We start from the raw sequence: 27,421 nt of genomic DNA, 5'->3' as shown, positions 1-27,421 counted from the left end.
GTACAACTCTGGTGTAAATTTTTATTCCCTTCAGCACATCCAGTCATAATAAAAAGTTGTCATGGAATTATTAGCTGTGATTTTTTTTCCTCTAAACAACAAAACTTATGCTGTCCTACAAAAAATGATGCACAGTGGGTCTCAGTTCGCTATCCAAGGTTGCAGCCCTAAGCGTTGTGTTTTCCAGCTTAAAGCTTACGATGTTTTTTCTTAAGACACTTCAACAACTATTCAATACAGCTCTCAAATTTTAAATGATCTGCAGAGTTCCACTGAGTGGTGCATTCTTTTGCAGTTCATGTGTCTAAAAATTTAGAGTGAATGTTTATATATGAGTTTATTGCAGAATGCCAGAAGTCTTCAAAAGTATACTTTAAATCTTTTTGAATGTAAGACTCTGGACCAAAAATCTCTTTTTTTATGTAACAAAACCTTAAACTTGCCTTCTGTGTGTTCTGTGAGTTAAGAGGTGTCATAATGTTACTGTTGGCTTTAAAGAAATCTCAACATGGAGATGAGAACTGGGAGATTTCAGTAATTCATGCTGTATCTGTTGAAGTCTGCAGTGTGGAAACTTGAATACACATTTATATCTGAAATAAAAAATATTTTTTACTGATTGCAAAAAGCCCTTTATTCTCTTCATAACTTTGGTTGCATTCTTACTGATTGGTCAGGTATATATCAAGCAACAACAAAGAATTTCTATTCAGGAAGTTTCAGTGGTCATGAAAAGTTGCTCTTAATACAGTCAAAAGAGACTCTATATTTTTATGAGCAGAAAAGGCTCCTGGAGGCCACAGTCCATCCCATTAATGATGTGGTTCTGGGGACTGGCACTCAAGGCAGTTAGTATTTCAACAGAACTTTAGGGAAAAGCGTTTGGAATAGTATTGCTCGATAGCAAAAGGTAGTTTTGCTTTTGAAAGTGATTCTGAAAGGCACTCTATTAGATGACAACTTTATTTATCAAGAAGAGGCAAGGAGGTGTACTTTATCATCTTGTGCTAATCCTATGCAATTTAATACATCTCTTTCTGGCAAATTGTTTCACACTAATATAACCTTGATCACCTGAATGAAGTTATTCTTCCCTGTATTTAGTATCTATCCATTTAGGAAAACACACACTTTACCAAATACTGTGTTACAACAAAACATGCAATAGTGAGTAATTTCTATCATCAGGTGCCTAGAACATGTAATTTCATCATTTACAGCTTCAGTAGGGGGAATACATCCATTATGCCATCTCTTGTAATTCCCTGTATATTCAAGAAGACCTGTTCAGATTAGTATTTTCCTTATACAGTAGCTTCATGTTTCCAGATGCACCACAGTTGAAGCATGATCAGTAATCACACACAAAGAGACAACTAAAGTGCAGAGCCTGTGGGATATATACTTTTTATTTATGTTAAAGCAGAGAGATTACTGAAAGATTTCTTCTGCATGAAGATGAGTAGAGTATGTCCATTAAGCTTCAGATGCATTGCTTTTAAATAAAAATGCTTACTTTCTGTCAAACACAGGAAAGTAGTAAGCGAACTTAGAACATATTCCTTTAATATATCAAAATGTTTCCAAGGCAATATTATTAAGATGTATACCATAGTTCCCAGTAACATCAAGCTTCATAAAGGAGGTGGTAGGGAAGTTTTATCCAGTTAATAGCTTAAGTGCTCTTCTTTTCTTCACCCAGTAAGTTCACTGTCGCCTTCTTGGCTGCAGGAAAATAAAAGCAAGTTTAATCTTAGAAGCCAATAGACTAAGTGGTTTATTCAGTGTTCTGGAGCTACATTTTAAAAAATTATACCCTTTTATGTCACAAATGAAACATGACAGAGAAAATCACAGCTTTTGTATACACATACAGTGATAAAGCTAATTATATTAAGATTTAAAAAAATAAACTATAAGCAAGGATAGAATATAAACAGCACAAACTTGTTGATGTAACAGTTGTTCAGTTACATGGCGCTTTTCAAAAATTTTAGGACGTACAGGTTTACAGCAAGAAATGTACTACCAATATGATGAAACAGGGCTGGAATAACACTAATCTCTGTGTGTGTGTACATGCATACCTATGTGCATGTCTTAAAAAATGTATGTATGTGCAAATCTTCGTATGAAAAAGAATAAGTGATGGAATGAGGACAGAAAAATCTCATGTATAACACAGAAGATTGCTACTTAAGATACATGTCTAACAATGATTCAGAAAGGTCACACAGCAAAATTTCCAAGCATAGTCGAAAAATTAAGATCACTTAAGCACTGACAGGAAAACTGCTTAAGTCGGTAATGGGACTGCATGCATTGTTTGGGAGAACAGAGACTTAAAAGTGCTTTGAAATACCTTACAAATTTCCTTTCAAATTAAATTTAAATAAGCCTTTGTTTTAGCTACTTAATACACTTCCCTCTCTTACTCATACAACTATCATCAGACATTTTTGAGTACGAGGGTCCACTGCAGAGTGCAAGGAAATAAAAGCAAAGTTTAAGCAACCTACAGGCTGTGATAACACTTACTCTTACCAAATAAAATCCTAAGTAATCTTTTTAAGAGTGGGCTCAGAATCCTTTGATCTCCAGAGGAAGAAGAAGTACAAAAACTTACAGATGGGAAAACTTCATTTCCCATGTTGCTGTTTATTGGAGTTAAAGGATTTGCTTTACTACACAATTGGCAGCTCTTCTATACTTCCAAAGGTCTTCCAAATACCTGGTAGTATAGAAGACAGTAACTTAATAAGGTGACAATAAGTTAAGCAGTAACTGTATTTGTGGAAGGTATCTTCTATGTTTGGACCTACCTCTGTAGAGAATGTTAACAGTGATATGTATGGTGGGAACACACACAAACTAATTAGTCATGTTCTCCACTCAAAGATCTTACATTCATTCTAGCATACCACAATCCTCTTTTCCTAGCATCTTCATCCAAATTTAACTTCATTATAATTTATTTAATTTTACATTTCCCCCCCTAACTCTAATATTAGAATTGCCCTGAGAAATTCCTCCTATTTGATGTGATTAGCGAATGGTCTTTTCCTCACCTTCCTTAGTGATGGTATTTGCAGTCTCTGCAGCCTTGTCTTTCAGGTCTTTAACAACGCTGTCAAGCTGAGCTTCATGCTTCAGGAAGAAAGGCCGGATAATTCGATGATAAAGAAACTCTGCCCCGTTGGAAGCACTTGGAGCCATGCACCACAACAGGAACCCACACTACAAGGAAGAAGAACATCTTCCTAAATAGAAGAAATGAGTAGGAGACAAGGTGTAGTGTGCCTTCCTAACTGCCACAGACTTCAGTGTATTTACAACAGTACATCATCCCCTTCATTTTTTATGGTCACAGCACAGTAATTATGGACATCGGTAGAGTTACGTTCAGTGAATCTTTATATAGGAATAATTTCATGGGTACTAATAGGATAAAGGAGGAGGGCTGTAGCAGTAATCTGGTAACACGTGTATCAGTCACAGAATCACAGAATAGTTATGGTTGGAAAGGACCTTAAGGTCATCCAGTTCCAACCCCCTACCATGGGTAGGAACACCTCACACTAAACTATGTCACGCAAAGCTCTGTCCAACCTGGCCTTGAAGACCACCGGGGATGAAGCATTCGCAACTTCCTTGGGCAAGCCATTCCAATGCCTCACTACCTTCACAGTAAAGGACTTCTTCCTTATATCCAGTCTAAACTTCCCCTGTTTAAGTTTGAATCCATTACCCCTTGTCCTGCCACTACAGTCCCTAATGGAGAGTCCCTCCCCAGCATCCCTACAGGCCCCTTTCAGATACTAGAAGGCTGCTACAAGGCCTTCTCTTCTACAGTGCATTTGTGGGGTTTTTTGTTAAACATAGAAGCACAAAAGATTTAGACACGGACCACTTGGTGGATAAAGAACTGGCTGGTTGACCACTCAACAGCTCAATGTCCAGCTGAAGACCAGTAAAGAGTGGTGTCCCTCAGGGATCAGTGATGGGACCGGTCTTGTTCAACATCTTTGTTGGTAACACGGACAGTGGGATTGAGTGCACCCTCAGTAGTTTGCCAACGACACCAAGCTGTGTTGTTCAGTTGATGTGCTGGAGGGAAGGAATGCCATCCAGACGGACCTTGACACGCTTGTGAGATGGGCTGATGCCAACCTTATGAAGTTTAGCATGCCAAGTGCAAGGTCCTACACCTGGGTCAGAGCAATCCCAGGCACAGCTACAGGTTGGGAATAAATTCAGAGCACCCCTGCAGAGAAGGACCCGGGGGTGTTGGTCAATGAGAAAATGAACATGAGCCACCTTCAGTGTGTGCTTGCAGCCCAGAAAGCCAACCATATCCTGGGCTGCATCAAAAGGAGCGTGACCCGCAGGTCAAAGGAGGTGATCCTGCCCCTCTACTCTGCTCTTGTGAGACCTCACTTGGGAGTATCGTGTGCAGTTCTGGTGTTCTCAACACAAAAAGGACATGGAACTGTTGGAACAAGTCCACAGGAAGGCCACAAGGATAATGAGGGGACTGAAGCACCTCCAGTATGAAGACAGGCTGAGAAAGCTGGGGCTGTTCAGCCTGGAGAAGGCTGTGTGGAGACCTCATAGCAGCCTTCTGTATCTGAAGTGGGGGCTATAGGGATGCTGGGGAGGGACTCTTCATTAGGGACAGTAGTGATAGGACAAGGGGTAATGAGTTAAAACTTAAAGAGGGGAAGTTTAGATTGCATATAAGGAAGAAATTCTTTACCGTTAAGGGTGGTGAGGCACCGGAATGGGTTGCCCAAGGAATTTGTGAATGCTCCACCCCTGGCAGTGTTCAAGTCCAGGTTGGACAGAGCCTTGGGTGACATGGTTTACTGTGAGGTGTCCCTGCCCATGGCAGGGGGGTTGGAACTAGATGATCTTAAAGTCCTTTCCAACCCTAACTATTCTATGATTTATGAGTCTGTAAGTGACAAAAAGATTTGAAAAGACATAGGGTCTACTTGTAATGCTGATTCAGATGCGAAGGAGCTGCTGTGAAGGGTCATTCCAGCCAGGGAAGTATCCAGGACTACATCATACGTAATAAAATGTTCTTAGTTGGCAAGATCACTGTGAACACCACAAATTCCAGGGTACAGTTACAGCTAGGAGCAACTGCCCTGTCTAGTCACACACCTTTAGTGCAGCCATGCAATGATCACAGAACATAGATTTGTTACAATGATCACAGAACATAGATTCATTAGGGTTGGATCATCTCATTTGAAGCCCTCTGCCATAGGCAGGCAAGCTTCACACTAGACCATGCTGCTCAAGATTCTGTCCAGCCTGGCCTTGAAACTGCCAGGGATGGAGCATTTATCACTTCTATGGGCAAACTCTTCCAGTGCCTCACCACCCTCACTTGGAGTATTGTGTGCAGTTCTGGTGTTCTCAACACAAAAAGGACATGGAACTGTTGGAAAAGTCCACAGGAAGGCCACGAGGATGATCAGGGGACTGAAGCACCTCCCGTATGAAGACAGGCTGAGAAAGCTGGGGCTGTTCAGCCTGGAGAAGACTGGAGACCTCATAGCAGCCTTCTGTGTCTGAAGTGGGGGCTATAGGGATGCTGTTGAGGGACTCTTCATTAGGAAGTGTAGTGATAGGACAAGGGGTAATGGGTTAAAACTTACATAGGGGAAGTTTAGACTGTATATAAGGAAGAAATTCTTTACTGTTAGGGTGGTGAGGTACTGGAATGGGTTGCCCAGAGAGGTTATATATATGCCTTTTATAGCACCATTCTATTTGGGGGCGGGGGGAGGGGAAGGAGGTGGTAGTAATGAATAGCACAGTCTGTTGAGTAGTATTTCTGCATCTTACAGAGGGGATTGGAAAGACAGCTATTACATGTATTACAAATAATCTGTCTTTACTACTGAAGCATTTTTATGTGGTTTCAGTTCCACTATCACACACAGTACAAAGATGGTTATGAAAAGATGATCCATTTAAAGGACAGGAAGTGCTATAACTAACCATGCTCAAGCTCTGAAATCTTATACAGAGACCCTTTAAAAGGTAAAGCTACAACAAAAGGAATAAATTTTTCTCAGCATTTGCACAGTTCTTTCCAGACAGAAATAGTACAATACTATTCCATGTCAAAAGCCTGTCCAGAGAAGGCAGAACAGCTTTTCACAGACCACCTTTTCTCAAAAAAGAAAACCATCCCAACTTCAGCCAAAATGTGCTTTGTTTTGATGTTAGACATGATTAAATGTTTTAGGATTTCCACACATTTTTGGGAGGAGAGGGAGAAAACAAATCCTCCTCCTGAAAAACAAAATAAAAAAGCCCCCCTGCAAAGACAATAAAAACCAGAACCACCACACAATTAGCTAATTTAAGTACCAGAAACCAAACTAATAATTTAAACTACAATAAAAATATAATCAACTTGAAAGTCTTAATCTAAATACCGTAGCACTTATTTAAATCTTGTATTTCAGGAGTTTTCCAGCTTTCAAAGTATATCTACAGCAGCTAAAGAGATGTTTCAATGCAAGTGCTAGACTTTCTGAAAGTCATTAAAAAAATATAAGCAGAGTCTTATTTATTTATGAGGTTTCCAGTACACTGCATAGTGCAGAAGCATTTCCTAGAAACTAGTACCATTAAAGTACGCTTTCAGATTTTCGCTGTGCCTAATCAGACATTTGACTTCTCTTCTTCCCCTTGTACTTTTAATTGCCCATTGTAAAACTGCAAAGATAAAACCACATCCAAATATTTGTTTTGGTATTACACAAGAAACTCCTAAATGACTATTGAACCATTACAAGGTGATTTAAGTCAAGAGAGGTTATTTTAGAAGATTTTAGTTTAATGAAAAGGAAGGGGTAAAATAAGATAGAATAAAATCCCTTTTCAGTTACAAAAACTGCAGTCTCCTTCAGGTAAACCTTCCAGATATTTTGGAATATCTCTGTTCTATTCTTTCTCAGATAATGGATATTGAGATTGAATGTTCTGTAGGTACTGATCGTCATACCTGTAAAATTTTGGCTTTTGTCTTCACTGCAGTGCACACCGCAGTAAAATTGATCCCTTTGATACACATTAGTTGAAGAAAACACCTACTGTTTTTTGAGGAGATTGCTACTGCTTTTTAAGGCCATTTATCATTTCCCTTTGCCTAGAGAAAATCAGTTACGGTATATCTACAACTGGAGATATATCCTGACTGACTGTCACGCTGAAAAGGATCGTTGATTTCCAGGGGTAACAACCACCTTCTACAAAAAAAAATTGCTACACCAATTTACTATCATTTTAGGCAAGCTTTAAGATTCTTCAACTGTCTGATCATAGTGTCAGAACTGAAAGACTTAAAGAAGACCAAGAAATGTTTTTCAAAGTGTCTACCAGCGAGAATGTCTACCAGGAACATTTCAGTGAACTAAGTGAGATCATTCAGCATGCAGTAAAATTTGACACTTCTAAGTAGCAACTGATGCAGTATCATTAAGGAAGGTCTGAGAAAATAAAAGCAAAAAGTGATGGGATATCAATTTTCAAAACTTTCCATTATCTGGAACTTAGTATTACAGAACAAATAAACAGGACTATCTGATGCTGGTATCTTTCATTAATAACTGAGAAACACATTTTCTGTTAAAGAATACCTGACCAATTACTGATAGTTACTCAAGTTATCCCAATATATAAAAGATGTTACTTAGTTCTCCTTTGTTTTAGAAAATCCATCAGCCATAAACCCAACTTCCTCTGAAGCTGAGAAAATTGAAATTTCCCTTTTCTTGCACCAAAACAAAGTCAGTAATTAGTTAGGGACCAAGATAGGAAAGCTCAGGCCCAATTGGAGCTAAACTTGGCAAGGGATGTTAAAGATAATAGGAAGGGATTTTATAGGTATGTAGCGGCTAAAAAACAGACTAAGTACAATGTAGGCCCCCTCCAGAAACTTTCAGGAGAACTGGCTACACAGGACTTGGAGAAGGCTGAGGTTCTGAATGGCTTCTTTGCCTCGGTCTTCACTCGCAAAGGCTCTGACCGCAGAACCCGAGTCTTGGAAGGTGGACACAGGGACTGAGAAAACCTAGACCTTGGGCCCACTGTACATGAGGATCTGGTTCGAGACCATCTTAAGAACCTGAACGCACACAAGTCCATGGGACCTGATGAAATCCATCCGTGGGTCCTGAAGGAGCTGGCGAATGAAGTTAAATGCCACTGGCCATCATATTTGAAAAATCATGGCAGACAGGTGAAGTTCCTGACAACTGGAAAAAGTGAAATATAACCCCCACTTTCAAGAAGGGAGAAATGGATGACCCAGGGAATTACAGACAAGTCAGTCTCACCTCTGTGCCTGGCAAAATCTGGGAGCAGATTCTTTTGGAAGGCATGCTAGGGCACATGAAAAAGAGAAACGTGCTTGGTGACAGCCAGCATGGCTTTACTAGGGGAAAATCCTGCCTGACCAATTTGGTGGCCTTCTATGATGGGGCTACAAAAGTGATGGACAAGGGGTGGAACAGTTGACGTCATCTAACTGGACTTGTGCAAAGCGTTCGACACTGTCCCACATGACATCCTTGTCTCTAAATTGGAGTGTCATCAATTTGATAGGTGGATCACTCGGTGGATAAAGAACTGGCTGGATGGTCGCACTCAAAGAGTTGTTCTCAACAGTTCAATGTCCAGCTGGAGACCAGTAACACGTGGTGCCCCTCAGGGATCGGTGTTGGGACCGGTCTTGTTTACTATCTTTGTCGCTGACATGGACAATGGAATTGAGTATGCCCTCAGCAAGTTTGCCAATGACACCAAGCTGTGTGGTTGGGTTGATACGCTAGAGGGAAGGAATGCCATTCAGAGGGACCTTGACACACTTGTGAGGTGGGCTGATGCCAACCTCATGAAGTTTAACCATGCCAAGTGCAAGGTCCTACACCTGGGTGGGAGCAATCCCAGGCACAGCTACAGGTTGGGCAAGAAGGAAATTCATGGTAGTCCTGAGGAGAAGGACTTGGGGGTGTTAGTCAATGAGAAAATGAACATGAGCCAGCAGTGTGCACTCACAGCCCAGAAAGCCAACCGTATCCTGGGCTGCATCAAGAGGAGTGTGACCAGCAGGTCAAAGGAGGTGATCCTGCCCCTCTACTCTGCTCCTGTGAGACCTCACTTGGGGTACTGTGTTCAGTTCTGGTGTCCTCAACATAAAAAGGACATGGTGCTGTTAGAACAAGTCCAGAGGAGGACCATGGGGATGATCAGGGGACTGGAGCACCTCCCATATGAAGACAGGCTGAGAAAGTTGGGGCTGCTCAGCCTGGAGAAGAGAATGCTGCGTGGAGACCTCATAGCAGCCTTCAGTATCTGAAGGGGGCCTACAGGGATGCTGGGGAGGGACTATTCACTAGGGACTGTAGTGACAGGACAAGGGGGAATGGGTTGAAACTTGAACAGCAGAGGTTTAGATTGGATCTAAGGAAGAAATTCTTTTCTGTTAGGGTGGTGAGATACTGGAATGGGTTGCCCAGGGAGGTTGTGAATGCTCCATCCCTGGCAGTGTTCAATAACAGGTTGGATGAAGCCTTGGGTGGCATGGTTTAGTGTGAGGTGTTCCTGCCCATGGCAGGGGGGTTGGAACTAGATGATCTTGAGGTCCTTTCCAATCCTAACTATTCTATGATTCTATGATTATACAGCTTAGTTAATAAAAAAAAACTTTCACAGTTATAGATTTCTTCTCACTTACTACTTTTGAAGTGTACCAAAACAGATGTTTATATAAATTTTCTCGGTCACATACCACCCTTTCCTTTTAAACATGGCCCATCTTTCCTGGCCACCCATCCCAACTTTCCTTCTTGCCTCACAAAACCATCAGTTGTAAACGGATCACTTTCTTAGTGATAAATTACATGTAACCAACATCTTAAAATAGGGTCTTACCCAGGAATGATTCCAAGGTAGTCTCCTGTCATCTATCCACTCTTGAAGACATTAAATCAGTTATGCCAAAGGTCTCACTTTAGAAGAGGGGTCACATGTACTAACATACCTTTATCATGTAGTAGAAAGGGAACCAGAACAGAAAGATATCAGAAAAGAATTCCACTACGCTGAAAACACCATATACAACCCAGTAAGTCAGCCACTGTGTGTCATCATCTTTGTTGGGGCTTTCAATTGCCTTGATTCTGCAAGGAAAACAAATCAAGTGAGCAGATCAACAGCATCATTCTCATCTGTAATGGTGAAGGTTTTATGACTCAGCTTCATTGTTACATACCAATCCTCAGAACTTTATTACTCTGCATGCTCTACAGAAAAAACAATATGCCCAAGATCTTTGAACAACAAAGCTTTTCCCTATATATCAGATAGCAAAAAGAAAAGATACTCAAGCTAATTCTAGCTCTGTGATTACAACAGAAAAAAAACCCAAAACAAAAAAAAACCAAAACAAACCAAATTAAAACCAAACCCACCCCCCCCAAAAAAAACCAAACAAAAAATGAAACAATCAACCAACCAAAACCCAAAAAAACCCATGAACATCATGACCTTGTTTATGAGACAGTTCATAGGATAGAGAAGACAGGATAATTTTTTACCAGTTCCAGTTCTGAATGCATTCTGGCAGTCCTGATCAAAAGACTATTGTAAATCAAAACATTAGTGACCCATGCAACAGTTAACCTGAGTGATCCCTGGCCTGTGCTGCACATACAGCCTGGCTTACAGGCCTGTGCTGTGCTGCACGAATTCCCTGATCACAGAATAAACCCAGTAAGCTCACCAAAAGAGAGAATCGCCACAGCAGCTCCCACTGGGTACCAGTAATTATACCATCTGCATGGCAGTGCCTGTACCCAATAGCAAACACTCTCTTTCTCTGAGAGTAGGAATGACGAATAGAGTTGTTGTCTGGAAAGAAAAATCCTGCAATAGCTTGTATTATCAAAGTGAGGTAACTTTGTCTACAGATGAGGTCTGTTGCTGCATGTGGACTGGAAATCCATTCACTGGTGCACAACTTGAGGTTCCCAGCATCTACACGGATTTATGATTGTCTATACTATTCTCTGTTTATAGTGTTAGCTCTAATAAATAGATTTTAAATGAAGCTTTAGGGAATCTGAATGCAGACCACACCTCCTGGTGCAAACAGCTTCTAGATAAAAATTTTAAGTCTAGTTCAGCGTTCCATAGTATATCTCAAATACCTTATCAGTAAGGTGTATCAGTATATCTCAAATATATATCAATATATATATCAAATATATAATATATATAAATATATATATCAAATATATATATATCAGTATATCTCAAATACATTATCAGTAAGATAATGTACATGAGCTGGACTCTGCTTTGAAAAAGTAAACTGTAAGATTTGCTTTAACTTCTAACAGAAGCATTTGCAGACCAAGTGCTTCTTGGTCTTGCCTACAGCAAGTCCCAGTCTGTACAGGGAGGATGTATCTGCATCCCAATTGTTTTGCTCTATAAATCCATTCCTACAGAACTTGCAAATCCTGACATAGACTACAGTATTAAAATCAGGGTGGAGCAACCTCTAACAAAGTCTTGGGCTTCCTGCATAATGACTGTTTTTTTTTGTTCTCCAGCTGTTAGGAAAATGCAGTTCAAATTTATACAGTTCTAAAAATAGTAAGCTGGAAGAAAGACATACATGTGCTTCCTTCCGTAAACGTAATGAAATGGAGACTCTAGACTTGCTAAGTTCCTGATTAGCAATGTAAGAACTTTAAGACGGAAATGCTAGCTACTTTAAGCCTAATAATATGAATTTTAAGAGTATTGAAAAGCATTTGCCCTCTCCACTCGTGCTGCAGAATTAATCTGCAGACTGAGTTTAATGAATTTACGTGTAATTCTTTTATAACTTATTCCTTTAACATCACCAATACTGTTCCAGAAGCAGCCTCTGTGGAATCAAAGGTGCAGTTTTCTTTTAGTCCATAAAAAAAGACCTAGAGTTAGGGAGGTTTACAAAATAGAAATCATATAGATGGCTGGCTGTGAGTACGTTTCCTGGTCTGTGAATTGAGAAACTCTGATTCAGTCGGTTCCTGTATCTGTAAATTATGGAGGTAGGGGAAGAGGAGAAAAAATATCCAACATATGAAATGTCATATGTTGTAGCAAAAGCACTGGTAAAACCCACCAAACACATGAGAGAACTTGTGTAGCCTCTGGACTGAATTACTTTGAAATGCAGTATGAGGATCCGATACTTAATGTATACATTATTTCCATCAGCATGTGGCTAGCCAGGAAGGTTCTGCAATGAGAAAAGCAATAGCCCTTGCCATATCCCATCATGCACAATAAGGCACTGTTATTGAGGTGCATCAGCACAACTGGAAAAACAGGTTTCCCACAGGTGGACACCAGCAACTCTGCTTACTGCTGTTCCAGCAACACCAGTTCCCAGTGTTGGGAAACAGTAGTCCAGCCAACCTGCTCAAAGGCAGTGCCAACTTAAGATGTTTCTGCCCTCCCACTATGAACCACATTTCTGTGTCCCCACCTCTCAGGTATTTCAATATCAGCAGGTGAGGGGATTCTACAAAAACAACCTCAAACCAAACCCCCCAAAACCAAAGTCAATCAAAGAAACAAAAAAAAAAAAACAACACAGGAGGTAAGGTAGAGGCCTATTAATCTATTTTAAAGGTCTGAAATTGTATTCCTGAAGGCAAAGAAAAAGTTCAAATGACTAGTACAGAAGTTAGAGTGGTGGATAAATGGAGAAAGGAACTAATGGCAAAGCTTCTAAATGTTAGGAAAATTTGCTGTAGGTTCATCAGGTGAATTTCTCTGGTTCTGCTCATATCTTCATTTGAGGCATACAGGAAAAGGCTCTTTTTACCACAACAAGCATGCTAGCTTGGTATTTGTGAAAGAACCCTTTGCAATGAAACCACTAACAGTCTTTCTGTTTTCCAGTCATCATCTGAAGTCACCCACGGATTTAACGAAGCATTGTTTAACTTTTTTTAGCATTATTAAATCATCTTAGCAATCGTGAAAAGCAGTTTTCATAAAAAGCTCAGAATCTTCAATTCTGTGGCAAAGGGCAGATGGCATATCACTGTTATTTTCTCTCCTGTAACCATGAATGGCCTTTGAGAGTTCTTAATGCAGTGACATGGGTGTGCTCTCTTTGAAGGTTCACCATCTTCTCCTTAGTTCCTGAAGGTGATTACTTGGAGGGAATACACAAAAAAGACACTTTCATAGTCAGTCACAAGCAGTAGTACAGTTAGACAAAACTGCATTTGATTTAACCATCTGTATACAGCATTAAATCCACATGCGGTGCTTTCTTGCACACTGCAGGAAACAGCACATATCCCTCCTTTTCTGTAATGGTCTGATCCAGGTATGCACCACGGGACAAGCTCAGGTGGCAGCCCCCCACCACACCTGCTAAGGGTCAGCTCTGAAGGAAGAGCAAATTGCATTTGTTAGCAGTGACTCCCTCCAAATCAGTGGGAGGGAAGGAAGGGAAAACCAGGATATAGCAGGGCCATCAGTGAATCAAAGTTCTCACTGAAGGAAAAGCAAGAATTTTACAAATATTTTGTTTCTGAAAGGACAATGTGTGCCTCAGCTGAGACTGCCAATTGAAAATCTAACATGTTCCTGTTAAAAAAGAGGGCAAAAGTTATCTCCATCCTTTGCTACTTACACACTATTTCAATACTAAGCCATAGAAAATAGTCATTATCCAAGAACAAGGACAGGAAGTTATGCCGAGTATCTGAATGGACAGTGGGTTAGGTTTTTTTTTTTAATCCATCTGTAACCCTAATTAGACTTTTAAGTTATTCTGTATGTTACTAGGTAACATATTCTATATGTTACTAGTGTATTGCTCTGCACGATATATCGACATATATGTTACTACAAACTAAGAACATTTTATTCTGCTCCATGTTATACCATGAATCAATCAATCTGATACTCAAAATGCAATCTCCATCAATAAATTAAAAGATACAGATCAAGAGGCTCTGGCAATACAATCAGCTTTAGGACAGCCTTCTTCTAATGGTTATTTATGTGTTGCAAGAACAAGTCAGTCTCATTAGTACATAACATTAACATTTCCTAACAAAGGAAGGAGCAGCCAAAGCCAGTACCTTCAAATTTAAAAAAAATATACTGCTAGTTTTTGTAAGTTTTTTCTAATACTGATTTGACTACATTCCATGCTAGTGACAAGTAGTAAAATGTCACAAAGGATTTTATATGGTGCTTACAAGCTAACTGTTGATTAAAGAAAGTCTCAAACGATTACATACAGTAGTTCTGCCTGTTGGGAGGTAAAAGCAGTCACTAGGAACAGTTTCCAGTAAACTCAATGCTAAATAGCACAACTCAGTTATTTTAACAACAGATGCCTTCCCGGCAGTGAAACAGCCTTTGTGGGCCAGCACTGCAACTTGTGCAGACAGATGGGGACCTAAGCAAAAACCTCATTTTTAGCCAGATCTTCTCCCCAGTAACTCCACTAACTGGTAATGCCAGCAAGAAATAACGGATGCTCCAGGGCTCGTATCAGCTACATGGCTACAAGGGCCAGCTCAATTTTGACTGTGTGCATCCCAGAATCAGTCAAATTGAACTCTAGATCAAGTGTAGTTACTTTATCCTCTTACCTGACAGTAACAGTTACTGGTCCAATTTCAGTAAGTTGCCAAGCTGAATTCTTTCACTTAAGGTATCTGACTCATTTCAACAAAAAATTCAGCTCTTTTACAAGAACAGACACTCCTGCATTAGCTCTGGCATAACAAATAATTCTTAGAGTTAATGCACATGTGGAATACTCACAGAATAAGAGTATTACAAGCACACCAGTTATGGGTTTGGGATGGTCTATTTGTTGATTTTTTTTTTGAGCCGAGTTCACATGTGGAATCCAGAAACAGATGCCAAATATTCTTGCTTTACTCTGTGAAGTGATTGCTCAAATCCTGCAAAGTGCATAATGATTCTTGTATAAATAAAGTTACAACTTTAAAATAGATTAGCCTCCATTAAACCCAGTGCTCATGTTGTGGCTAGGGAAGACAGGAACATTCTGTGCATCCTGCATTAACTTTTCTAGTAAGTGCTGTACTAAATGAGTAGGCAAGTACATTTGTGACCCTATTAGCCAAGCATAATCCCTTTTTTTCCTCATTTAAAATAACTCTAGTTCTAGAGTTACGGTATATACTTACTGGTCTGCCCCAACTCTTCACAGCACACTGCAGTAACTCAAAAATAATTTACTTCTAGCTATCTGTTCAGACATCCCTGCGGCATCAGCACTCCACTACCAGACTTCCTCAAGCTTGGTGCATCCTCATTTCAGACTCACTGTGACAGGCTGCCTCCAAAACATCTTGCATCATTTCAGTGAAACAAGTACCTGCACATCTGTATTTGTTTTACTGTTCTGTCTTACACATTTTCACACATCAGTTAAAAGCCTTCAGTCTTCCATCTTTCTTCCTCATTACTGATTTTGACAGCAGTCATGCATTTGCTGATACTGAAAACATTTTCCTGCCAAATGTACTTATGCAACTGCTGCAGTGTTGCTCCTCTCTCAAAATTTTGTATATCCAGAAGATGGCAGCAGACAAATCCAAGGATAGCAAGGGATGCTCACTCTCTGTGCAGGGACAGATAATATTAGAAGACAACGTATGAAAGGTGCTCTGAATATGACAATATGATAGTTACTTCAAATCAAATGGAGACTGAGGAAACAAAAGGACCACATGCCACTTGGGTCACCAGTGAAGGGAGTCTTACATACTGCAGGTTAACTCAGCACAAAGCTAGAGTCCTGCCAAAAAAAAAAGCAGCAATCTTCATTTCCTTGCTCTCTGCTAGTTCTTGGCCTGTGTCTTTTGCAACAAGTATGTGTAAGGTCACATGATGACTTAATTCCTCAGTTCTGACTCAGGTTAAAACCAGCTTCCCCTAAACATGCACTCACACAGCTGTTTTTGCTGGGATTAACATGTGTCAATGCCTCAGTCCAGCTTGTTGTGCTACATAGGCTGGGCAATGCAGGTGGTGCTGTGCAGCAGGAGCTCCAACAGCCTTCATCTCTCCACCTCTGAAGAAGCCATCCATACACTCTCTCTGTAATGGGGATTTCCTTCAAGCGCAAGGAAAGTCACTGGGGTCTTCAGCAGTGCTCACTTCTCTATGTAGTCTCAAGCTTAGCTTTGCCAGGTTTACTGTTGGCTGTACCTGTCCACATCAGCAGTTAAACCAGCAGTTAGATTGCTGTAGCGCTGCCTGCTAGAGTCTAAAAACCCTGAGTTGAAGTCTAATCCCATCTTGTACTACAGAAGTCTTTCAGGCTGTCTTTCCTGAAGATATTGAAAAAAAAAAAAGAGAAGTGGCATGTAATAAGGGAGCTTTGGGAAAAGCCACATGCAAAGGATCCACATCATGCTCCTCTACTAGTGACAGACACTTTTCTTGCATAGAAAAACACCTTTCACATTCTTTGGTTGCCTCTTCACAGCTGTTCCTGTTAAGGGTGGAGGCACAGAGTTCAAACAGTACTGTTGTAAACAAATGAGAAAAACTGGGCACCTGCTACATGCTTACAACAATACAGAAAGAAGAGAGTTACATTTTCCTGTCAGTCCATGCTGCACTGTGAAAACTATAGTTCTAGCATAATTTTGTTACAGCTCAACTACAGGTTTTCATTTCTGTTTACTCCAATATGGGAAAAAAATATAGTACTGCCCGAATTTATACAAAGGTACAGTAAAGCATGAAATTACAGTGCAGTGCTTTCAGACCTGTCTTGCTAAAATTCTGTTTCCATGTAACCACTATGTGAGGAGGTTTTTCAAACTAGAAACAAAAGTCCTACAATTTTAATTACTGACTGTAACTAAAAAATTGTCTCATCAGGGAATAGGACATAGATTCAAGTTTCAGGCTCAGGACTTGCTTCTGGGTTGAGGCTGGTTTGCAGAGACCTGAAGAATTTCCTTTATGTGTGCAGTGCCAGCTGCTAAGCTGTGTAGCAACAATCTTCTGCAATTATTCATAAAAAAAAAAAAAGTTTTATGTAGCATTCACAGGCCACCAGATGGAATTTTGCATTTCTTTTCCTAACAGCTGAAGGAAAGGTTTGTTATGCTTATATAAAATTGTGCATCTTTCTCATTGTATGCATAGTAACAAGACTTCCTTTTGGGACAGCAAGCTGTTGCTAGCTCTCCTGTGTCACAGGTAGTGTCAGCCATGAAAGAAAGACTTTGAAAATGTGACTGTAATACATAACCAAAACAAAATCAGGAAAACAAGAAATGCAACTACCAACCATGCACTCTTTTTTTTAATGTTATTTTTTGACTCCAAGTCACTAGAGGTCAATACAATAAGAGAGAGGAGTATGCGCAAGCTACAGTACTGCAATGTATCTTGACCAAAAAAGTCAGTAAAATGCCTTCATTTATGCATGAAGCATATCTGCAGTCCCTAAAAATATTATCTACATCAATTATAAACTGCAAACCTTTCAATGAGTTTAATTCAGAATGTGGATCTGCCTGTAAAACAAAGACGTTAAAACTTTTTTAACCTACATTTAGGACATGGAGGATAAATTAAAATTTTCCTACAGTAATCATAATATTAAGAGTCCCTCTTGTACCTAACCACTTGCTGTCTCTAGAAAGGAGGACAAATCACTTATCCAGCCCACAGATAAGAGAGCTTCTAAAAGGCACACTGGAACCTGAAAAACCTGAAAGACAAAAGGAAGTATGTTTGGAGGAACTCATTTGGCAGAACATATACAAAAAGTCAAAATATACGTTCTAGTGTCTGAAGCTCCATGAAAACAGTGTCAGAGAGGAAACAGTGTAAGTGCAGCCAGATTTGGAAACTTTCTACTTATATTCATACTGAGCATTATTAATCTGATTAGATACACTACATCTCTCAAATTGCTTTTATAAAGCAGCAGCTTTAGAAAATTACTTGTTAACATTAGCATATCATGCAACATTTTCTATAAGGGGAAAAAATAAGCATTCTCCTCAAAACTTGCTAAGAGAGGGCAGATGTGCTGTGCTAGCTCTCCACAAATACAGGCATGACTTAACGTTTTCTAAACAACTGTGACCAAAGAAAAGCAGTGTTCCCATTTCAGAGGTACAGAAGAGACAAAGGAACTTGGGGACAGGCTCAAGACAACACAATATTCAAATAAAGACTTGAATTAAGCATTTATACTTCTCTACAATCAACCTAGATGGTTCCCTGTTTGTAAATGCTGCTCTTCAGCTAAACTGAACTAACAGCATAAAATTAATGCATGACTGTACTACATTGCTTTTCTACCCTGAAGGCACCAGTAATAAGTTCAGACATTGTACTGCCCAAAGCTATTTTTATCTTTGCAATTTTTAAATCCAACATGACAGCACTTCTGAACTTTCCAATCCTTTGCACATATTTCTTAGTCATCAAAGGCTCCCTTCCTGCTTGTGCTCTCACATTTTTTTTGAGGCAGTTAACCACCACTGGCTATGGGTGGAGCTTTATTTAAACAGCTAGCTCTGGACATTTTGAAGAAGCAGTGAAAATATTCACAGTGTTATTTATATACTGCCGACACTCACTTCTTCCATCTACTAGTCTGAACATCGCCTTGTTCAGTTAAAGCTCACTAGAAGTACAAACAGTTGCTTCTATCATCTGTGGTACACTTTTCAAAATCGGTCTACTGCAAATACAAAAGCCTGCAAACAAATATGAAGTTTCAACTTAGAACTAATTATTCTATTCTATCATATAGCACTAATCAGAATTTTAGGGACTAAGACTAGTGTTTTATGACAAACTTTAATCCAGACTGTCTGACTTACTGGGAAACAGCCAGGTGATGTTTACTTGGAAAACTACTGCTTAATTTCACTTACATTAGGGACCCTTTCTGGTAACATGGCATAGAAGACTCATTTTTTTTGCAAGATTCTGTACTGATAGAAAAGACACTCCTCTGTGCATAAAACCACTAAAGACTTACAGAAAGCAAAACTGAAGGTGAACATAGATGGGGAAAGAAGAAAGGAAACAGTAGCTGTGCCTGCCTGAAACTGTAACAGGCATTAACCAGGGAGAATTATACAAGGCTAGACAGGCCTACACCTGCACATCTGCAAAAATGCCCTTGTTGCATATGTAAACAGGCTGAAATCTGAGCTGAGCATCCTTCTCTGGGTTTATTTCCCATATATATTTTCTTTAGGGAAGCACTGAGATTAACAGTAACTACTGTGAACAAGGCAACACAGAACTAAGATCCTAATAAAAGAGATTTATAACATGCCTAAAGGGTTACTCATATGGTAGCTGTCTGCCATTTTAAACAACTGTAAGGACTCTCTTGCAGAAAACAGACATCTGTCCCACTCCTTCATGAGTGTTGTTTCTGCTAAATAGAAGTCTGACCTAGTACTTTGTTGCTTTTCACATTAAATTCAGTCACTGACAATGCGGAAATGATACACTGATATAACTCACAACAGAAGAAAGTAAGCTAATTGGGGAAGAGTAGTCTGCTTTTTCTTTCTCAGTACCTGAGACATTTCAGGCCTGGATCCACTGTTAAAATACCTGTGTAAATATCAAACTAACAACCTGCACAATATTTTCTGTTTAGAACTCCTGACCTCTTCCAGAAGCCACAGCTTTTATAGTAAAAGCTGTTTGAGGGTGTTTACAGCTGATGAAAACAGCTGAAAGCCATTTTCTGCCCAATACTAGGAAGCAAATCTCATTACTGTTAGTTCATACAGCAGGCTCTTCAGCAATCTGTTCAAGGGGGACAAGCCAAATAAAAGAGAGGAATAAACAAACCACCCTGGCTAGGGTCTTTAAGCTTTGGCTCTTAATGCTTGATAAGCATGGGGGACATCATTTGGCAGCACCCTGACTGCAGTATAGAATCCTGAGCAGCAAGAATGAAAGCAGGAATCACTTCTGGTGATTCAGCTTTATCTCCCTGCAGCTTAGTCCAGCATTAGGATAGAGATGCTACAATAGACATGGAGTAGCATGGTAGGACCAAACGAAAATGAAACCCATGTGGTTGAAGAAGGGCAATCACCAAAGAGAATTCTTGCTCTTTTTCACGGTCAGGCAGCCCATGCTTGACCACAGACTGAAAGCCACCTCAGGAGATAGTATCACACAGGCTGGCAAGGGCTGCTTATCCTGAGTTCACACACCTCACTCCTAAAAAAGGGAACCTGAACTGGACCATGAAATGTATGCACTGGCACATGTCCTCCTGTGTCTTCTCTGCACCCACACTGCATCTGCAGGCTTGCAGGCAAAGCAATGCATGTTGGAAAACACTACAACACTATGTACCTGCTCTGTACCTATGAAAGAAGAAAGAGGAGGGGATGAAGCCTACCTGTGCTGTTAGCAGGCTGCTTCATGAGCTGGAACAATGAATGACACTGGCATGCAACACATCACATGCATTTTAAATCAGATTTTCATCCAAGATTATAATTTTGTCCTCAAAATATTTCAGCATTAAAAGGACAGCTAAAGGGAAAACATTAACTGAGCATGAATTGGAAAAACACATGAATACTATGTCACTTCTGTTTATGTCAATAACATCATTTTTTTTATTTTTCTTTTTTTTTTTATTTAATTAAAATTTGTAGCTAAGGACAATGGCAAAATGACAAAACCAACCAACCAAAACAACCATGAAAAAAAAAATAACACCCCACAATACTAACATCTGGGAGGTAACTTTTTGCATTAAGATACATGTAAATTCACCTTCCAAAATGAAAAAGGGTAGACATCCTACAAAAGAATAAGAGAAAAAAAAATCCAGATTTGGAAGGAAAACAAAAAAGGGAAGATAAAACCTCATTCTTCATATTTGATTTGCCAATGTCTGTGAGGCTTCATCCCCTCCTCCCTCTTCCTTCCCAGTACCCAGCAGGCACATAGTGTTGTAGTGTTCTCCAACATGCACTGCTTTTCCTGTAGGCCTGCTGATGCAGTGAGGGTGGAGGTAAGACACAGAGGTACACGTGCTTTGAGGCTACATAACTGTAAGATCTTTCATTATCAATTTATTAACCGTAGTTGCATAATGGCAGATTTAAAAATATAATCCCAAACCAGTTTTAAAACAAATTAATAAATTTAAATGAGATTTTAAGAATTGTCAGTTTAAAAGTAACCTAAATCAGACAAAATAGCACACAAACATAAAATTCCTACACAACTATCAGCTTTGTTGGCTGATATTTTCACTTTCAGATTTTAATGAAAAAACACCTTTTAACTAATCTTCTCACTAAACATGGCATTACAGAAATTACAGGAAAAGCCCAAGTTTCTCCAGAGTTCTTGGCCTATAATCTCCTAAATCAGTAATCACCTGAAACACCATTTTACAAAAAGCACATCTCAGTTTTAAGCATCACAACCAGAACATGTTTCAAGAAATTCTATAGAAAAAAAACCAACCCCCCCAAAGAAAACAACACACACACAAAACTCCAAAAAAACACTAAGCACAACAACAACAAACAAACAAACAAACAAAAAAGAAAACCCAAAGTGGAAAAGTGGAGGAACCCGGTTTGTATTGCCCAGGAGCTACTTAGCTAGTTACTTTTTTTTAATTGCTGGCTGTATCTAAATTTACACAAATGTCAAGCGCTGTGTTTCAACAATATGGCAGTGTAGATGGGAAGAACTTCCATTTTATGAACTGTCAGGCTACAAGGTTTTTATTCAGTACATTTATGAAATCTTCTGGCACACACTCCATTGGGGTTTTACCGAGCTAGGAAATGCATTCTGGTCTCACAGCCGTGTAATGCCCCTTGAAAGAGACCAGATACTTTAAAAACAAAAGCATCTTAAGGAGGCTTTGAAAATATGAGTATTCTTAAGTCTTTTACCCCAAGAGGAGCTACAGTGTCTTCCTTTCCACCTTCTCATCAGCGAGGTGGTTTTGGAGTAAACAGCATTCCATAACGCATCTGTTTCTGCTCCGTTAGTTACCAGTGCTTCATACCAAATATATACTGACAGTGCACCACTACCTTCCTGCACACCCGAAAGTGTCTTCAGCTAAAAATACCAGCATGAGTTTTAGCAACTACAATTCCAACCATTCTCTCTCCTGTTACTAGCAGCAGCTACGACAATGCAATCCACTTAAGGTGACAAAGCTGAGAACTCAACGCGAAAACATAATGCACCTTAGGAACTGGTTTTCAAGTGCAGAAACTACCCAACATCTTCCATCTCTAATTTATGACACAGAACTTGCCAGATGAAAGAAGCCTCGTTCTTTACTCAGCACCTTGCGCCTATATATTGTAAGGGAAAGCGGGATGGGGGGAGAGAAATACTTTTGAGCGTGGTCCACCGTGACAGACCGCGTCCCAGGGCACGGCAGTGATTTTGCACCCTTGTTCCCTCCCCCAAAAGTAACAGCGCCACAGGGACGGGAGTTGCGACACTCACGACACGTAGGCGGGGTAGCCAAAACCGATGATATTGCAGAGCAGGGACGCGCCGTAGCCCACCACCAGGTACACGGCCACCGCCCCGACGACGGCTGCGCGGGAGAGGAGAGAGCAAAGAACCGTTAATGCTGGCAGCCGGCCACTCGCTCCACGGCGCCAGGGGCGGAGGGCCGGGAAGGGCGTAGCCACCGCCATCGGCCGCTCGCCGTTGAAGAGACCCGGGAGGTCTGGGGGTGGAGCGGCGGGAGCTCACCGAGGGCAATAATGGCGCGGTTGACGCCGGTCTTGCTCTCGATATGCTCGAGCACGGCGGTCATGCGGTTCTTCTCGTGCAGGAATCGGTCAAACCACTCCCTCATTGCTGCGGTCATGGTGAAGCCTCCCGCTCTTCAGCCGCCAGCCCCGGCTGTACATCGGAAGAACAACACGCTCCGCCTCTGGCTCCGTACGACCGCCCACCTCCGGCCGTGCCGGGCGGTGGCACTGCGCCCACCTCCGCGCCACCGCACTTGGCCGGCGGGAAGCGCTCTTCCGCAGCGGAGGGGTGGCGGGGAGTACTAGGTAGCCATGTTCTGTCGGCTCTCGCAGCCGCGCCGCGAAATGGAGGTGGGGGTGAGGCCTGGCGGGGCGAGCCCTCTTTGTTTCTGGGGTACCCGGGCACAGGGGAGGGACAGGACCGGCCTCTCCCTGCGGCCTCCTGCGAGCTGTGTCACTGCTGGGACTGATGTAAAGCTTAGGGAGGCGGCCAGAGAAATCCTTGCGAAAAACGAGCTCATTTTTTAAGCGAGCAGGTAGTAAATCCCTTTGTAAACGAAGCAAAGGAGGAGGAGCAGCCACATGTAGGCAGCTCTAGTCCCTTGAAATTGCTCAAAAGAGCTTAAGTGTGGTATGTGTTACCGATGATTTAAATAGTCATCAAAATTAATGGCAGAAACTGACAGGCCATAGAAGAAAGGTTAATGGCAACATCATTTATTTACAGCTTTTTACTGTGAGAGTGGTGAGGCACTGGAAGAGTTTGCCCATAGAAGTGATAAATGCTCCATCCCTGGCAGTTTCAAGGCCAGGCTGGACAGAATCTTGAGCAGCATGGTCTAGTGTGAAGCTTGCCTGCCTATGGCAGAGGGCTTCAAATGAGATGATCCAACCCTAATGAATCTATGTTCTGTGATCATTGTAACAAATCTATGTTCTGTGATCATTGCATGGCTGCACTAAAGGTGTGTGACTAGACAGGGCAGTTGCTCCTAGCTGTAACTGTACCCTGGAATTTGTGGTGTTCACAGTGATCTTGCCAACTAAGAACATTTTATTACGTATGATGTAGTCCTGGATACTTCCCTGGCTGGAATGACCCTTCACAGCAGCTCCTTCGCATCTGAATCAGCATTACAAGTAGACCCTATGTCTTTTCAAATCTTTTTGTCACTTACAGACTCATAAATCATAGAATAGTTAGGGTTGGAAAGGACTTTAAGATCATCTAGTTCCAACCCCCCTGCCATGGGCAGGGACACCTCACAGTAAACCATGTCACCCAAGGCTCTGTCCAACCTGGACTTGAACACTGCCAGGGGTGGAGCATTCACAAATTCCTTGGGCAACCCATTCCGGTGCCTCACCACCCTTAACGGTAAAGAATTTCTTCCTTATATGCAATCTAAACTTCCCCTCTTTAAGTTTTAACTCATTACCCCTTGTCCTATCACTACTGTCCCTAATGAAGAGTCCCTCCCCAGCATCCCTATAGGCCCCGCTTCAGATACTGGAAGGCTGCTATGAGGTCTCCACGCAGCCTTATCTTCTCCAGGCTGAACAGCCCCAGCTTTCTCAGCCTGTCTTCATACGGGAGGTGCTCCAGGCCCCTCATTATCCTTGTGGCCCTCTTCTGGACTCATTTCAACAGTTCCATGCCCTTTTTAAGTTGAGGACACCAGAACTACACACAATACTCCAAGTGAGGTCTCACAAGAGGGGCAGGATCACCTGCTGGTCACACTTCTTTTGATGCAGCCCAGGATATGGTTGGCTTTCTGAGCTGCAAGCACACACTGAAGGTGGCTCATGTTCATTTTCTCATTGACCAACACCCCCAGGTCCTTCTCTGCCCAACTCGTAGCTGTGCCTGGGATTGCTCTGACCCAGGTGTAGTACCTTGCACTTGGCATGGTTAAACTTCATGAGGTTGGCATCAGCCCACCTCACAAGTGTGTCAAGGTCCCTCTGAATGGCATTCCTTCCCTCCAGTGTATCAACCGGGCCACACAGTTTGGTGTCATTGGCAAACTTGTTGAGGGTGCACTCAATCCCACTGTCCATGTCACCAACAGATGTTGAACAAGACTGGTCCCATCACTGATCCCTGAAGGACACCACTTGTTACTGGTCTCCAGCTGGATATGGAGCCATTGACCACAACTCTTTGAGTGTGACCGTCCAGCCAGTTCTTTATCCACCGAGTGGTCCACCTATCAAATTGATGACACTCCAATTTAGAGACAAGGATGTCATGTGGGACAGTGTCGAACGCTTTGCACAAATCCAGGTAGATGACATCAACTGCTCCACCCCTTGTCCATCACTTTTGTAGCCCTGTCGTAGAAGGCCATCAAATTGGTCAGGCAGGATTTTCCCTTAGTGAAGCCATGCTGGCTGTCACCTTGTTAATTTTCATGTGCCTTACCATGCCTTCCAGGAGAATGTGCTCCAAGATTTTGCCAGGCACAGAGGTGAGCCTGACTGGTCTGTAGTTTCCTGGGTCATCCATTTCCCCCTTCTTGAAAGGGGGGGTTATATTTCCCTTTTTCCAGTCATCGGGAACTTCACCTGTCTGCCATGCTTTTTCAAGTGTGATAGCCAGTGGCTTAGCAACTTAATTTGCCAGCTCCTTCAGGACCCGCGGATGGATTTCATCAGGTCCCATGGACTTGTGTTACATTCATGTTCTTAAGATGGTCTTGAACCAGATCCTCTCCTACAGTGGGCCTAGGTTCTCCATTCTCACAGCCCCTCCATCCACCTTCCAAGACTTGGGTGGCGTGGTCAGAGCAAGTGAAGACTGAAGCAAAGAAGTCATTAAAAACCTCATCCTTCTCCAAATGCATGGTAGCCAGTTCTCCCGAAAGCTTCTGGAGAGTGCCCACATTGTCCCTGGTCTGTCTTTTATTTGCAATGTCCCTGTAGAATTCCTTCCTGTTATCTTTCACATCCCTGGCCACGTTTAATTCTAACTGGGCATTAGCTTTCCTAACCCAGTCCCTAGCTTTCCAGACAACATCCCTGTATTCTTCCCAGACCACCTGTCCTTTCTTCCACCTTTTATAAGCCTCCTTTTTTCCTTCGAAGTTTCCTCAGCAGCTCCTTATCCATCCAAGGAGGTCTCCTGGCCCTTCTGCTGAACTTCCTTCTAGTTGGAATGCAACACTCCTGAGCTTGCAATAGGTGATCCTTGAATATCAACCAACATTCTTGGGCCCCCTTGCCCTCTAAGGCTGTTTCCCATGAAACCTTACTAAGCAGGTTCCTGAAGAGGCCAAAGTCTGCTCTTTTGAAGTCCAGAACAGTGAGCTTGCTGCACGTGCTTCTCACTCTCCTGAGGATCTCAAGACTCGACCATCTCATGATCACTACAGCCAAGGCTGCCCTGGAACGTCATATTTCCTACGAGCCCTTCCCTGTTGGTGAGCACGAGGTCAAGCATGGCACCTCTCCTTGTTGGCTCCTCTATTACTTTCAGAAGGAAGTTGTATCCCATACAGTCAAGGAACCTCCTGGATTGCTTGTGCTGGGCTGTACTGTTGCTCCAATAGATACAGGGTGGTTGAAGTCCCCCATGAGAACAAGGGCCTGCGAGCGCTAGCATGCCAGAAAATACAAATCAGTCTTATGAAGGCTAGGTATTTTTTGTGTCTTCATGTAAGTCAAATTTAAAAGTAAATAGCACGTTGTGCTTTCAAGCTGCCATTGTTCTGGGGAAGACACTGCAAATAATAGAAAACAAACTTTTTTTAACTGCTGAAATATGTTTTCTTCTTTGAAATAGCTGTTTTATTAACAACTGGTGAGGAGAAGAGGGAGATGAATACCTAGTCCATAACCCCAGTTAAATGGATTGGCCATGCAATTTTTTTGTTTTGTTTAATGGAATTATACAGTACAAAGGGATCTCTGAAGATTATATATTCCAGTCTTCTGCTCAGAGCAAGGGTAATGCCCTGAGATCATGGTGCTCAGGGTTTGGAACACTGAGGGCTGAAAATCTTCATGGATTGAAATTTTGCTACCTCCTTGGGCAGCCCATTGCTGTCCTTACCTGCAATCACTGAGAAGGATTTTTTGCTCATGTTTGGAATCAGGTCACATGACATCAAGTTGATCATGTCACATAACATCAAAGGAAACTTGATGTCATGTGTGACTGTTTTCATCTTGTCCTTTGTTTTCATCTTTGTCCTGGGTACCTCTTAGGAGGATCCAGGTCTCTTCAACCTCCACAGAACTGAAGGTAGCAATGCAATGTCCCCACTTTGCCTTCACCTCTGAGAAGAAGCAGAAAAACCCCAGACCCCTGAGTGTCCTCCTGTGATATGTATTCCAACCCCTTTGCTTTCCTGTTCTTTGTTAGCCATATGTATCTAAGGCTGTGGGGGGACTGTTGGGACAGCCACGGTATAGCATTAAGGGTTGGTGTTGCTTTTAAATTGTTGTACAATCAGTTGTAACAGAGCCAGATATTATTAAGAAATGGTCCTGATTCAGAGAAATCTCCGGGAACTCGACAAGAAAGTTCAAGTTGACAAGCAGGTATTCTTTATTGC

At 41.5% G+C, this 27,421-nt stretch overlaps 1 protein-coding gene across 2 annotated transcripts; it reads right to left on the bottom strand.

Annotated features, from left to right (window-relative positions):
* Positions 1 to 1,382: 1,382 nt before the first annotated feature.
* Positions 1,383 to 23,155, bottom strand: REEP5 (receptor accessory protein 5). 2 transcript variants are annotated; one of them, XR_004079665.2, is made up of 6 exons: positions 22,858 to 23,155; positions 22,603 to 22,696; positions 10,070 to 10,208; positions 3,069 to 3,237; positions 2,627 to 2,731; positions 1,383 to 1,725 (listed from the first exon to the last, which is right to left on the bottom strand). XR_004079665.2 is itself a non-coding variant. In XM_005142068.4 (5 exons), the coding sequence occupies exons 1-5, from the start codon at positions 22,973 to 22,975 to the stop codon at positions 1,676 to 1,678; spliced, it is 570 nt and encodes a 189-aa protein (XP_005142125.1). In that variant the 5' UTR covers positions 22,976 to 23,137; the 3' UTR covers positions 1,383 to 1,675. The 2 variants fall into 2 exon arrangements, 1 of the variants encoding a protein (XP_005142125.1); XM_005142068.4 differs by lacking the exon at positions 2,627 to 2,731 and having other exon boundaries at positions 22,858 to 23,137.
* Positions 23,156 to 27,421: the final 4,266 nt, after the last annotated feature.

Source organism: Melopsittacus undulatus, chromosome Z, assembly GCF_012275295.1.
Source record: "Melopsittacus undulatus isolate bMelUnd1 chromosome Z, bMelUnd1.mat.Z, whole genome shotgun sequence".
NCBI classification, from domain to species: Eukaryota; Metazoa; Chordata; class Aves; order Psittaciformes; family Psittaculidae; genus Melopsittacus; species Melopsittacus undulatus.
Note: the sequence above shows the minus strand (reverse complement) of the source record. Positions and strands in the feature narration are given on the sequence as shown.

Coding starts and splice junctions, on each gene's coding strand:
- REEP5 (XM_005142068.4), bottom strand. CDS start 22,975: ATGACCGCAGCAATGAGGGAGTGGTTTGACCGATTCCTGCACGAGAAG. Junction 22,697..22,857: donor CCGCGCCATTATTGCCCTCG/GTGAGCTCCCGC, acceptor TCTCCCGCGCAG/CCGTCGTCGGGGCGGTGGCC. Junction 1,726..3,068: donor AAATACCATCACTAAGGAAG/GTGAGGAAAAGA, acceptor ATTTTCCTGCAG/CCAAGAAGGCGACAGTGAAC.